General features: G+C 47.7%; 1 protein-coding gene across 5 annotated transcripts in view; it reads right to left on the bottom strand.

The window, feature by feature from the left end:
- znf536 (zinc finger protein 536) overlaps window positions 1–15,273 on the bottom strand; it is a 187,973-nt gene that overhangs the window by 81,257 nt on the left and 91,443 nt on the right. For all 5 annotated transcript variants that reach the window (XM_061764985.1, XM_061764982.1, XM_061764987.1 and 2 more), the window contains one exon: window positions 5,820–8,086. In XM_061764985.1, the coding sequence (XP_061620969.1) occupies window positions 5,820–8,085 (2,266 nt within the window). In that variant the 5' untranslated portion in view covers window position 8,086. The remainder of the gene's footprint in view (window positions 1–5,819; window positions 8,087–15,273) is intronic.

Genomic DNA, 15,273 nt, shown 5'->3' with positions numbered 1-15,273 from the left:
CTCAGGTGCATGTCGCACTGCGCATTTCTATGCAAAAAAACCCCAAAACAAAACAAAAAAAGTGGAAAATGGAGGGAAATTCACTTTCGCATGCAAAGGAAAAGTTGAGCTCATGACAACATGAGAAGGACGCGAATAAAATATGTTGATTAGTCTGTTTTTGATGGACGTGGACTTTCCTGGAATAAAATGGGGCGGTTCTCTTTTCACTTTCCTCAAAGACGTGAAGATTCTGCGCGGTGACTTTTAAGTGCACGTTATTCCCGATCTGCGCGCGCCCATGTGGTCGGCAACGGTTTCCAACACTCATGCGACTGCGATGCTAATTTATGTGTCTCATTTGTGTTCGTTTGTGTTTTTCCCCCCCGACTTTTCCCTCGCCAAGCCGAAACGTCGCCGTCGCCTTCGCCGAGTCGCCGTCGACGACAAGAGCGGCATTAATATGCAAAGCGGCCACCTAGCCTGCTGTTACCCCAAGATAAATATTGTCTTTTCATTATAAAAACATAAAACAGACGGAAGACGTGCGAATGCCTTTATCCAAATCGACTGCACTCTGAAGAACGAGTAGATCGAGTTTTGATTAGTACATCGATTTTCCATTGAACTTCATTTTAAATAGATATGCTGCTCGAAATGCAAATATTACATATAAAATGAACCGCAAGTGTATATGCAAAGAGCCAAATATGTGCGCTTGATGACAGGGTGGACATTTTTGGCCAATGTTAGCATTTTATCAGCACATGGTAAACCCTTGTCAAGGTAAATATCGTGTTTTAATAATAAAAAAGAATTAATATGGAAGCGAGTGTGTGTGTGTGTGTGTGTGTTGTTCCAGGAGGAAAGTAGGAAGCCATGTTTTGGCGTCACGTGACACCGTGTCACGAGTCCCAGCCCCATTCCGACCCGTCCCGGCTTCACAAGCCGGCGGGGATCGCTAACTCCATCATTAGGACATAAAACGGGCTGATATAAATGTTTCATTAGGACGAGGCCGGCCGGCGCGGGCTGGCGGGAACGTTTGGCCTCCATCAAACGCACGCTGTCGGAATACAGTCGGAATTTTACAGGATCTAAAAAGGACTGGCCTAATTCCCAGCACGGGAAACATTTACAAAGCGCACATGAGAGAGGAGAGAGAGCGCAAAATCAAATGAACTGAAGACGAAATGAGCCTTTCATGCAAAAATACAGTGAAAAAGAAAAAAGTTGGCATTTTATCCGCCGCCGGGCGTCAATCAGAGCGACACGCTGACAATTAACACGTTTCAATACAACTTTATTATCAGCCGGCGGAAATACAAGCAGCGTGCTGACCTCGAACACACACACACACACACACACACACACACCATCCAATTTGTGTATTTTTACTGGTTATAGATATGAAACGTTTCTGACTTTAAATCATGGAGAGAATAAGACAAATAATGCACATCCATACATTTCGGCAATATTGAGCATTTTACACGACTGGGTTGTTTTGTTCATTCAATTATGTTTGCATGACGTGTTTCCTTTTTGAGCGCTTAGAAGTGCTAAAGTGTTGTGTATTGTGTGTGCGTGCGTGTGCGCGCGCAGACTCGTCATGCATAGTCATGACGCACTCTCAATCCACTCCACTGGCCTGTTAATGACGTATTAATTACACAGCGACACTTTGCGTGCGTGCGAGTGTGTAACGGCGAATATTCCGCCGCCTCCGCAACCTCGGGCGCTGAGTCACATTTCAATTTGCGAGCGCTCGTCTTGTTTGTTTGAGCCCGGCTAAAGACCGCGGGATGCGCGGCTAATCCCCGCCGCCATGTTTGCGGCGGCGGCGCCGCTTTTTTTCAGACGAAGGCGACACGCGCACAGGGTGGTGGAGGGGGCAGGGGGGGGGGGGGGGGAGTGGGGGGGCGGGGGTGTTTTCTACGAGGGGTGGGAGGGGCCTGTAAAGGAGACGCGACGCGCCGGCCGAGTGTTTTACAAGGTGTGTAACGTGCTTGCCTGCAACCGCTGACAGCTCGGCGAGCCAAAGACTGAATGAAGATGGTGACAGAAAAAAATGATTGACAAGTGCACGGGCCAATGATTTGCACTCTTTTTGCATTCGTTTGGCGTCACCTTGTGAACATTTTGAAAAGAGCAAAACTTCCAAAGACTTCTGTTGATTGAAAAGTGTGTTTAGGCCGGTTGGTCAACCTTGACCTTCGTTCACGCTCGACATGTTATTGTTGATTACCGTAATTCAACTTTCCTACCATTAGTGGAGAGTTTGGGGGGGTAGCACACGCACACACAAACGTGCGCACGCACACGCACACATTCATGCACGTACACATACACGCTCACAGGAGGAGCAACACCTTTCTATGTTTTTTTTCTCACATCCGTAAGTTTCTGATTTGAGTCTCTCACTTTCAATTCACTTGTTTTCATTATTATCCCCCCCCTCCCTCCCCCTGCCCCTCCCTGAGCCTTCACCTTATCGTGGTGGAGGGGTTTGTGTGTCCCAATGATCCTAGGAGCTAAGTTGTCTGGGGCTTCACGCCCCCGGTAGGGTCACCCATGGTAAACAGGTCCTAGGTGAGGGACAAGACAAAGCATGGCTAAAAGACCCCGATGTTGAAAAATGTAAGTGGATCGAGGTTTCCCTTGCCCGGATGGGGGTCACTGGGGCCCCCCTTTCGAGCCAGGCCTGGAGGTGGGGTTCTAAGGCAAGCGCCCGGTGGCCGGGCCTGCACCCATGGGGCCCGGCCCGGCACAGCCTGAAAGGGTAACGTGGGTCCCCCTTCCCATGGGCTCACCACCTGTAGGAGGGGCCATAGGGGTCGGGTGGAATGTCACCTCTCTGGCAGGGAAGGAGCCCGAGCTGGTGTGTGAGGTCGAGAAGTTCAGACTAGATCTAGTCGGGCTCGCCTCCACGCACAGCTTGGGCTCTGGTACCAGTCCTCTTGAGAGGGGTTGGACTCTCTTCCACTCTGGCGTTGCCCACGGTGAGAGGCGCCGAGCAGGTGTGGGTATACTTAATGCCCCCCGGGTCAGCGCCTGTACCTTGGGGTTCACCCCGGTGGATGAGAGGGAAGACTCCCTCCGCCTTCGGGTGGGGGGGACGGGTCCTGACTCTTGTGGAGGAGTTCGGTGAGGGCATGGAGAAAGACTTCCCCCTCCTGGTCCACCATCCGGCGTCTCAGGAGGGGGAAGCAGTGCACCATCAACACTGTGTATAGTGGGGATGGGGCGCTGCTGACCATGACTCAGGACGTTGTCAGCCGGTGGGGAGAGTGTGGGTTCTCTGAGGCGGGCTCTCCTATCTCTGGGGTTGAGGTCACTGAGGTGGTTAAAAAGCTCCTCGGTGGCAAGGCCCCGGGGGTGGGTGAGATTCCCCCGGAGTTCCTAAAGGCTCTGGATGTTGTGGGGCTGTCCCGGTTGACACGCCTCTGCAACATCGCGTGGACATCTAGGACAGTGGCTCTGGATTGGCAGTCTGGGGTGGTGTGGTCCCCGGAGATTACGTTCCAAGTACAGGGGGATCACACTCCTCTGCCTCCCTGGTAAGGGGTGCTGGAGAGGAGGGTCCATCGGGAAGTTGAATCTCAGATTCAGGAGGAGCAGTGTGGTTTTCGTCCTGGCCGTGCAACAGTGGAGCAGCTCTACACCCTCGACAGGGTCCTCGAGGGTGGGAGTTTGCCCAAACAGTCTACATGTTTTGTGGACTTGGAGAAGGCGTTCGAGCGTGTCCCTCGGGGAGTCCTGTGGGGGGTGCTTTGGGAGTATGGGGTACCGAACCCCCTGATACGGGCTGTTCGGTCCCTGTACGACCGGTGTTTGGTTCGCATTGCCGGCAGTAAGTCGGACTCGTTTCCGGTGAGGGTTGGACTCCGCCAAGGCTGCCCTTTGTCACCGATTCTGTTCAGAACTTTTACGGACATAATTTCTAGACGGAGCCGAGGCGTAGAGGTGCTCTGGTATGGTGGCCTTTCCCCCCTCCTGGAAGCCGTCCATCTTGGTGGAGGGGTTTGTGTGTCCCAATGATCCAATGACCTAAGTTGTCTGGGGCTTCACGCCCCCGGTAGGGTCACCCATGGCAAACAGGTCCTCGGTGAGGGACCAGACAAAGCACGGCTAAAAGACTCCGATGATGAAAAATGTAAGTGGATCGAGGGTCCCCTTGCCCGGACGCGGTCATAGCCAAATTAGCACTTTTTTTTACGTGTGACGTCATCGTTAAAGACATATTCTTTGATCCAGTGATGACAATGTATTAATAGTTGGGTGTTTTAATCCAACATTCAAATATGGCACCGAGGGGGCAGACTTAAGCTCCCTTTGTGCTGAGTGTTTTATTTTATTTATTTTTTTAGCGACGGACGCTAGCATAACACAAGACGAAGAGTCAAAGCCAGCGCATTAAAATTCAGCAGCTAATTACGTCGGCGACACCCCCAGCCTGTTGAGAAAGTGTTGTGTTTAATAGTCTCTATAAAGAAAATAGCTTTTTATCTCGTGCTCATTTTCATTAATTCCTAATTGGGGTGGGGGGAGCAAGGGTGTGTGTGTGTGTTATTATTTCTTAGATTAAAATAAACATCGCCCATCCCGTGTACAAACCCATCACACTACACGCGTGTGATAAGGACTTCATGCCTCTGTGAATATATAAACAATTTAATCTCCACTGGTGGAATTAAGTTGCTTACAGCCTTAAGCTAAGACGCTCTCATTTATATTTATATTTATATTTCTCTCCAAAGACTTAAAAGCACATGCCAGCTTTGGCAAATTAACTTCTTTTTTTTTTTTGACCTGCTTTATATGTATATCTTTAATTAGTGTCTTGTTTAGCTTAAACTGACTGATTATCGCACAGTCGTGACCTAATTACCGCGCTCGCGTTTCCTCGGCTGCCCCGAGGAGCTCGCCAAAGTTACCTTTAAAAAGTCGTGTAATCGCCCGCGACGAGCCACGCTTAATCCCAATAAACGTGCACTCAGACGGACGCCGTCTTATTACGCCGTGTGAAGAATTTCAGCTATGAGAAGAACGTGTGCTTTGACTGCGCTTTTGCTGTTTTTCATTGCCGTTAAAGACAAAATGTGCTCACATTGATGCAATTATGCAACCACACAAGACAATAAATAACGGATAAACTCTTCGCTTGCTAAGCTTGTATCCAATCCTAATGGTAATGGTTACCAAAACGGGAACGCTAACCCTACTACAATGCTTTGGTTCAGTGGTATAAGTTTGTAGCCTTACTCTAACCCTAGTTTTTAAGAGAGACAGCATTTGTGTTTTTCCCTGCCACTGTTTGATTCCTGGGCAACGCAAACTGTGGCTTCGTACGTACCGCGACATGACAGCAAACGCGCCAACGTTCTGGCTTTACGTTTTAGCAATCAAAATGATCCTCGTTCATGCAGACTTGCAAAATACAATGCAAATGCTCTAATATGCACACCAGGCCACTAGTTTGCAATGTCATTTGTAAAAAAACAAACAAACAAACAAACAAAAAAACACAACACCAACTTGCTAACTCCAAAATACCCATCGTTGACAAATCTGTGAGATTAGAAAGAGATTTATGAAACTCTCTGACCTTCCATTGTTGTTCTATGAAGCACTCGTCAAACAATACTAGCTTCATTTTCCAAAACTATCACTCATAGTTACAGTTACATGTTCAAGGAATGTTGCGCGGTCACTGGAAAATTCAAACAGTTTGGAGACACCTCTCACTGGATAGACGCTAAGATCCCGAGACTCGGAAGCCACATTTGGTTCTGGAAGAACAAGAGCCAGTCGCTTACTGAGAAAGTTCAGCATCTTACCTGAGGAAGGTGAGGAGGGATGCGGGCTGTCTTCCTGGACGCTTCCCGTCTGCGAGTGTCCACCTCCGGCTCCGCTCTCCTCAGTCACGTTGGAGGACCCGGGGGTGGTAGAGCGGCTGATGGACTGGGACTCGGGGTCACTGGCGGAGCCGCGGCGTTCGTCCACACCTTGCTGCTGGAGCGCTTCTTCCGTGCCTCGCCGGTCCTTGCCATGGATGCGGGAGTGGACGACCATCTGGTGATAGGTTCTGAAAACCCGGCCGCAGTCGGGGCACTCTGTCGGCTTGTCCTTCAGGTTTGAGAGGCCGTAGTCCATGATGGGGTTCCCCAAGCCAGACAGGCTGCCGGGAGTCTCGGCACCGATGTGGTGGGACATGAAGTCAAAGCCTCTCGCGTCGTCCTTCATGGACATCATGGCAGCACTGGCAGCCTTGGAGCCCTGCAAAGCCTCGGAGAGCTGCTTCTTGGAGCCATCTGTGGAAGCCATGAGGGCAAAGTCTTGTTTCTCCTTGGAGAAAGAAGAAGCCACGGCACCTGCCATGTCGTCTTCCAGCCCCGGGGCGGCATGGTGCTGCTGCTCCTTGGGCATGAAGGCACGGTCCATAGCAATGCCACGAGCCATGATCTGCCACGCTTGGTAGCTGTTGAGGGAATCCATCTCGGCCACCTTGGCGGCGGCCTGCAGACGCTCCATGCAGCTGGACTTGAGCGGCGGGACGAGGTTGAGGCAACCCAAGAGGGAGCGCTTCTCGTTCTCGCCGAGCCCGTGACCGATTCCCGCTGCCATGGGGCCCAGGAGCTTCCCGAGCATTTCCTTCTCCTTCATGGCGATCCCGGCCTTTGCCAACATTTGGTGCTGCTCGCTCAGAACCTGCTTGTCCGGGGAAAGGAAGCCTCCCTGAAGGCAGGTGATGTAGCGGGAGTACAAGTTGGCGTGGGCTTCCTGAGCCAGGCTGCTCATGCTGTTGACGGACGCCATGTCCTGCTCAGTGGGCTGTGGCGGCTTGCTCTTGATGGCCAGTTTGTTGAGATGGACCTTCATGTGGTTCTTGAGGAACCAGGGTTCCTTGAAGCGGCGTCCGCATATTTGGCAGCAGTGCTCAAACGAGTCCTTGTGCTTACGCATGTGGCCCTTGAGGAACCAGGCCTGGCTGAACACCTGGCTGCACACATCACAGCGGAACTCGGTGGCCACCTGCGTGCCGCCCGCTGCGCCGGAACCCTGGCCCTGTGTGTTCTCCGCAGTTATGTGGGCCTTCTCCACGTGGCTAATAAGTTCCTCCTCGTGGGCGGCGGCAAACTCACACAGCGTACATTTGTAGGGCTTGTGGAGGATGCGGATGTGGCGGTCCAGCTCTTCGCGCTTCTTGAACTTGCCCTTGCAGAAGGTGCAGCGGAAGCCCGCGGCCGGGTTGAGGGACTGCTCATCCTGGGCGCCGGTCGGCTTGGGCGAGGACGACGGCTGGGAAGCTGTTTCCGGGGCGGCGAGGCCCAGGGGCGGTGGCAGGCCGCAGGCCGAACCCAGCTGCTGCTGGAGGGCGTTGGCGCTGTTGTTGAGGCTGACATGGGGCTCACGTGGGGCCGCCTGCAGGAGGCCGCCGCTGCCTCGCATCTGCTTGTCCCGCAAGATGGCTCGCTCTTCTAGCTCGTGGAGCAGCCGGTTCTCCTCGCGGACTCGGCCGCGGCCTTTGCCCAGGTTGCCCAGCTTGTGGGTGCGCAGGTGGATCTTCAGGTTGCCCTTCTGAGCCGCCCGGTGGTCACAGTAGGGACATTTGAAGGGCTTCTCGCCCGTGTGGGTGCGCATGTGCAGCGATAGGATGCTGTTAAAGCGGAAGCGCTTCCCGCACAGCGGGCACGGGTACTTCCTGTTCTTGCGGGCATCATCTTCGATGTCGTTCATCTGGGACATGATTCCCAGGTTCTGGCCGTTGAGGAACTGCTGTAGGTCAACGCGGCCGTTCAAGCCGCTCAGCGCGCCAGCGTCGATGTCGCGGTTGAGCTGGTTGGCCAGCAGCGCCATCTGGCTGCTGATGGGCTGGCTGGCTAGGGCGGCATGGTGGCTCTTTTCGTCCAAGGGCGCAGCCGCTTTCTCCTCTGGGATCTGCTGCGGGCGGTGCAGGTCAGGGAAGGCGTGTCCGAGCTGGGCGGTGAGCTGGTGGAGCTTCTGGCTGATTGGGTAGCGGCCGTTGAGCACCGCGCTGCTCAGGTGGGCTTCGGTGTCGACCACCGCTGATGACATACCAAGGCACAAACTAGAGTCCTCCATCCTAGAAGAACAACAACAAAAACGACGAGGTGTTAAGAATACTCAAGAAGAAATTACTTAGAGTCCTGTAGTGTCCTATTTTGAAACGAGATTCATAAAAGTGTAATTTGTCCAATTATCATTCTCACATACTTCTCAAGTTGAAGTGACCGCAAATGGTTTCTTACCATCTTAAGGGTGAAATTAGGAGCTGAAATTGTAGTGCTGATCTCCTATTGAATTGTATTGAGCGTGTGTACCTAATGAAGTAGCCAACTGCATCGGTGGAACACGTTGAGGGTTTGCAGAAATGCTGCGTTCCCCCCACCCCCCCAAAAAAAAGGCAACATTTCGGACCTAATAATTAGTCTTGTCGACACTGAGCTAGCGGCGCTTAATTAGGCTACTTGTGCCCATCCTATCGGAATTGCGCCAATTACGCGCCCTAATGGAAGGCGGCGACGCCATTGTGAGACCACAATTAGGGCGCTGGCACTAAATAGCGCTTTAAACAGACAACAACAGTGTGACTCGCTATATCGATTTTTCTTTCTGTATAATTCAGGAGAGAAAATTCAAGGAAACAGGAAATGCTATTTCTGTATAAACTGGTTTTGAAAAAAAAAAAAAAGGGAGGGACTAATAATCCAAATTCTGAATTTTGCTGGCACAATGTAGATAAAAACCTTAAATGCACATCCATCTGCTGTCCAGATGGAGAGGTATAAACACGTCGGCGAGCACGTGCTTCCCCCGGCTGCTGGTGGGGTCAAAGCCGCCCAAACAATAAGCACACTTTTTGCTTTGCTCGACAAAATATTGTATAATGTCTCATTAAGCTGATTAGCGTCGCTGCCTGGTAACAGTGGCCGCAATCATCAAAAAAATAAAAAATAAAAGACGGTGCATGGCGAGGAGGCGGAGGAGGCGGAGGCCACATTGTGTCGGTGAGTCAGTGGGAGCTGCTCGGACACGAGAGCAGAATGTTGGTGTTGTTCTTTGCAGGACGCGAACATGAATCCCGCTCTGTTGTTGTGAAGGAACGCGGCGGCCCTCGGAATTCTCCTCACTCCGTCCCGCTGTGCCCACACGTCGGCTCGCCGCGCTAGCGACTTTCAACTTTTGCCCTCTGTGATTGTCTGGAATCACGTCGACGATATTTGGGGGGAAACGTGTCAAAAAAAAAAAGCAACTATACTACTTTTTCAAGTAAACAGTATAGGAGCCATTTCGCTCAAACGGTGCCCATTGCGTCCTCACGCAATATAATGTATAAATGCACAGTAAAATGAACTGCAATTTCATTATTATTTTGTTGTTATTATTGCGCCAAGTGTCCCGCATATTAATCTGAATGCAAGTCTCATAAATACAATTCAAAAGATTCATTTAAACTACCTCGAACACTGGAAAAAACAGCATTTGTTGCATGTTACTGCTTCCTAAAATTTGACTTTACTATCACATCTAATCCTTTAAATCCTTTAAAAATTTTGTTTTTTTTCTTTTTCCACACGATCCACAAGATGTTGCATCATTTTAATCATCCGTATGCCATGGGAAGGCCAAAAGTAAGGGGCGTGGGGTGGGGGAGGGGGGGGGGGGGGGGCGTTATTATCTCAGCACAGTCCTGTTACTTAAATGATTTTTGGGATGTTATTTATTTATTTTCTAGATACATTTTTTTTGTTGGGGTGTGAAGCACTGTGATGTGCTTCGTGTCAACATTGCATTTTCTATACAAATGAAATAATGGCATGGAAACTAAAGCTGCGTGCGAATGGTTGGCCAACACACATTTTTTGACCAGTTCAGTATGTGCATTATGAGATTTAGAGTTGAAACAAAAGACAGAAATGGAAGTTTATTTTGAGCGGTAGAACACGCGAATGGCATCGATTCGGCAATAAAACAGCAGCTGCCATTAACATTTTTTTTAATTGCTTTTTTTTAAATTATTGAAACATTAAGGGGAAATACAATCAGTTTTAATAAAATATTCGATGCTGTACAAGTGTTTATCCTGTTGCAAAAATGTCTTAATGGCTGTTTTTCCCGACAATACTCAACATTCATCTACTATTTAAAAGAAAAGGGAAAAAAAAAGTCTTTTTTTTTCACACAATCATCGCCGGGTGCTGACAGATCCGTTTAAAAGTGCGGCGGAAACAATTTGACATATCACCCCAACCTATTTACTGAGAGAATATTATGGCTTCCGTTATTCTTCTTATTATTAGAGAGCGTGCGCTACATAAAGTTTTCGGCGCACGCGTGTGTGTATGTGACAGGCAGCCTCCATCATTGGGAAGGAGAAGCGATTTGAACGAAACGCGCGCGCAAAAAAAAAAAAAAAAAAAAAAACGTCGCCTTTTGGAATCCAAATCTGTGATTTAAAGTCGCCTGATGAGCTGTTGCTCATTTGACGAGATAGCAGCCGTGCCCTTTTCTCCAATTTGATGCCCGCCTTTATCTTCGACATACAACAAAGGCACATAGACAATGGAATCACGTGAAATGAACTGACGAATCCACTTTTTTTTTTTTGTGGGTGTACGCGTGCGCGTGTGTGCGTTTTTAAGCGACGTATCCGGGCTGACGAGCGTATGCAAATGAGCCGCATTCATATGCGCGTCTTGCTCCCGACTCATTTTATATTTTTCCTCCTGATTAAAAAGGACATTTCTTATGTGACATCCCCCCACCCCACACACACACGCGCGCATCTCCTCCTTTGCTCATATCATACACACACACACACAACAATTCAATATGCGGATGCCCTCTAAAAGACACGGCGCCTGTTTAGCAACTCAAATGCTGCAACAGGCCTGACAAGAGGACGCCGGAACGCATTTTTGTCCCGTCGTGGAACGCTCATCACTCCCTGGCGCTCATTAAAAACAACAACGATACAAAAAACACGCGCACGCACACACACACACACACACACACGTGTTCAGGTGCAGACAGGTGGCGGCTAACACACACAAACATCATCGTCATGCACTTTGTATGTGTGTGCGTGTCTCTCACAGTTCAATTCAGTCTTATCAATATTAGCAGGCATCACAAATGCATGAGGGATTTATATGTGCTTCACTCTAATTGTAACCATATCAATTATTGAAGCAAAGGCAATAGTGGGGATAGCTATTAGAAAGGCTCATTATAAATTCATACGGAAATAAACAGTTTCGGAATATAAAGCTTCTCTGTCGGCGTCAAACTTTGGAGCGTTGTTGGGGTCGATGGAAAAGCTATTAGCTTTTTTCCCCCCCTCTTTTTGAAATTTTATTTTTTTTGTGTGTCGTGCATCGACGCGAGGCCATCGACTGATCACAAAGCGATAGATCGTTAAGGCCTAATGCACGCTGCCGGGAAACGAATCCATTTTCATTCACAAAGCGCACATTGCCGTCATACATGCTGGATGGATTTACTGTTTGATGCCATCCTGAACGCAGAGCGGACAAATCATGACTTATCTCATACGGACGTCGTTGCCAGACTAACAACAATTGGCTCTGGCCAAAGGCCAAGTTTTTTAAATTTTTTTATTTTAAGGAGCCAGTTTCAAAAAAATGTCATTTTCCACCAGTTGCAGGTCTCCTTCAAAGATGAACTCATCCTCGAAACGTTCGCTGAGGTTCTTCCAAATTTGAGCCACGGATACAAATGTCAAAAACATGAACCTGTTGCGCTGGGCCTCCCTGAGGGTGAGAAAGTAGAGCGATGACGAGACCCCGCCCCCCCTCGCCCCCCCGCCCGCCGCTGTGGCACAGTGGACTATTGAGGACGGCCGGAGAGCACTTGTCAACAGGTACTTCCACTCTCAGCTCATCCTCACGCACAAACCCGCCACAGGGAGAACAGACAAACCTGTGTGTGTGTGTGTGTGTGTGTGTGTGTGTGTGTGTGTGTCTCCGCGTGTGTGCGTGTAGAGGGCGGAGTGGGGCGGGCACCGCGGGAGGAAGATCAATGCGGGACAAACGGATTCCCACAGTTCATTGTTCCTCGCCGGCCAAATCCTCTTCCCAAGACGGCCGCCAGCTCAAAGCTTCCCTTCTTGATAAGCATCGCTGCTGTGTGTGTGTGTGTGCGCGCGCGTGGGTCGGTGAAGCCTAGCCGCAATAAGCAGCATTTCTCCGTTGAGCGTAAATAAATGAAAACGCCAAATGTACAGAGTTTGCTGGCCCGACGTATCAGGCGCCATCTTCAATGCAAGCGTAGTGCTAATTAGTCACTTCATAGTCAACAAAACAAATAAATGAGCAAAGTTAGAGGTTAGAGGTCGTCAACAAATTTTCTGAATCTGAATTAGGGCCGCCAAATTTTCCCCACATTTGCTGTCAAAACAAAGTATTTTATTTATTTTATTTTATTTTTTTAAAAGGAGCAAATTTTTTAAAAGGAGCAACACGCGCAACACAGATTGAGGATAGCAAACAATGCAATGCATATCGCCAATATATATATTTCGACTGATTTCTGCACAATTTGACCTTAGATAAACCAAACTGACCCGATTTTACGTTCAAAATGCTCATGTATTTCTAGAATAAAGACAATGTGAAAGAAAGGAATTATGATATGCAACTATTCCCACATTTTGGGTAAAATTCAGTCCAGATTTTGAGATATAATCTGGTCACTGGCAGCCATATATATATATAAAAAAAAACAAAGAACAACCAGAAGAGAATTGAATGATATTATATAGGGAACTACTAATGGTGTGTGATTAATAACATCAAGATGTCATATTTTTATGTAGCACCATCCCAAGTTGAGGCTGTTTAAGTCTTTAGCTGTCATTTCTTTTCGCCTTCTTTCCAGGAAGGCGCACATGGAAATAATTTCAACGGGGAAATTGAAAGCAAATGTCGGAGAACGAGAAACATACTTTTTCGCTTTCTTCGCGTCCACTTTACATGTTTGTTTCTTTTTTTTTTTTTTAAATACTCAACACTGCCTCGTATTTTTTTTATTTTAAACCAAAGTATCATTCGCGCTGACCGTTTGATGCTAAAGTGTCTTTGATATCAGCATCTTGCACGCTGTGAAAGTCTTTGACGTCAGCACTACTGAGCGTTAATGTGTCTTAAAATGCCCCAAAGTGTCTTTGATGTTGACCATCTTGAACTCGTAAATCGCGATCTTAAATCATAAGTCTCTCTGATGTCTGACATTGCATATCGCCGAAATCCTCAAAACCAGTAAAATGTCTTTGATGTTGGCTGTCTTGCGTGTTTAGTTTTAAAAGACGTTAAGTGTCTGTGATGTCATACATTTGGTATGTCTTATTCTTTGAAAGTCTTCAGTGTCTTTGATGTTGGCCATCTCATATCGTTTTAAATTGTAAAAAATCATATGCGACTTTGACGTCAGCCATCTTTAATGTCTAAATCTTTAAATGTCACACAAGAAGTGTCTTTGACCCGCGACATCTTGTACGTTAGTTTGTGTCTTTGATGTCCGACGTCTTGTACGTTTGAATCTTTACGTCGTGTGTCTTTGATCGTATCTTATACTGTATATTGTTTGTCGAAATCCTTAAAAGTGTACTTGACGTTGGGACTCTTGTAAGATTATATCTTTAAACGATATTTGTCGTACGTACATACATGGCCCAAAAGTAAAAAATCAGGGCAGATTAAAAAAAAATAATACAAAAATAAATAAAAAAATGAAGCTTTTGTGTGGCCTTTTGCTTTGTGTGTGTCCACATTTGTGCGAGACTCTTCTTCCTGTCAAGTCATTCAGAAAACAAGGACACAACAAACACGGCAGCCATTAAGGAGACAATGGCCACAGTGTGTCCGCGCTCGCTTACATCAGCGTCGCATGCGAAGGCCGACCGAGTTAACACGCACGAATAAACGTCACGAGAATCGCGGGGGCTTCAATTTCTGGAAATATCAGAAATAATTGCGTTTTCGCTCACGCCGGCCTCTATTTTTACAATGGCAGCAACGGTGAAGAGGGACAAACTGACAAAAGAACCTACCTGCTTAACTAATGAAACTAACTGACAAATTAACTAATTCACTGACTCGCTGACAAACGAACTAATGAAAGAACTGAAAAACAAAACAAATAAAATAAATAAATGTCAGACTAATAAACTAGGGAACTGAGAAAGTCATGGTGGAATAGAAACTAATACACTTACTAACCATCGAACTGACAAGCAAACTGACAAATTAATGATCAAGCTAACAAACTCACTAACTGAAGAGATAACTGTGCAACAAGCAAAACGAAATAACTGACTAACCAGCAAACTAACTGACTGACAAACTAATTCAACTAACTGACTAACGAAACTAACACACAAAAAGGAACAACCAAAGCTCACTGTCGAAAAAGGAAACAGACAAACGAGCTGACTGAAAAACTCATGGTGGCTATTACAAAGACACAAACTAAATAACTGATTGACAAACTAACCATTAAACTGACAAACTAACCAACAACCAAAGTAACTGTCAAGAAAACTCACTGTTGAACTAAGACACCGAAAAACAAACTAACGGGCCCCAACACTCACTAACTTACAGAGAAACTAACTGTAACCAACTAACTAACTGTACTAAGGAATAACTGACTAACTGAGAGACAAATTAACTAACTGACAAATTCACAGTTGAACTAACAAAGAAACAAGCTAACAAAATAAGTGGCAAACTACAAAAAAAAACTGTCAAAGTAGAAAAACTGATGAAACTCATTGTGGAACAAACAAACAAACAAAATAACTGACTGAACTAACTGTCTGAATGGACAGGTGACACTGTTTCCCTCCAGTCCTGTAGGTGGCGGTCATGCCGGCAGTCATTTTGTCTTTCCACATCCGACGGTTGCGTCGGTTCTTCGGGAAATCCGAAATAATTGCATTTGGCCGGCGTTTTGCATAACGGCGGCGGCGTTAAAGAGGGAGGAGTTGTTGTGACAGGTGCTGCCACGCCACGCCGGGGTTCCATTTGCTAAGGGGAGACTTTTTAATCGCGGCACAACTAATTAGCGGCACGGCGGCGACGGGCAACATGTCCGTCAAAGTGGCCGTCGCGACGGCGGTGCCCCCTCTTCCTCGCTGGGAGTTTGGGACTTCCTCTCTCGACGCTTTTATCCGCTAAAACAAACGTCGGCAGCTAATTAGTGGCGCTGCTTACAGGAAGCCAGTCAGGTAATTATTTTGGGGTAATT

This window comes from Phyllopteryx taeniolatus, unplaced genomic scaffold (assembly GCF_024500385.1).
Source record: "Phyllopteryx taeniolatus isolate TA_2022b unplaced genomic scaffold, UOR_Ptae_1.2 contig_24, whole genome shotgun sequence".
Lineage (NCBI taxonomy): Eukaryota > Metazoa > Chordata > Actinopteri > Syngnathiformes > Syngnathidae > Phyllopteryx > Phyllopteryx taeniolatus.
The sequence above is the reverse complement of the archived record's forward strand: the minus strand, read 5'-3'. Positions and strand labels throughout refer to the sequence as shown.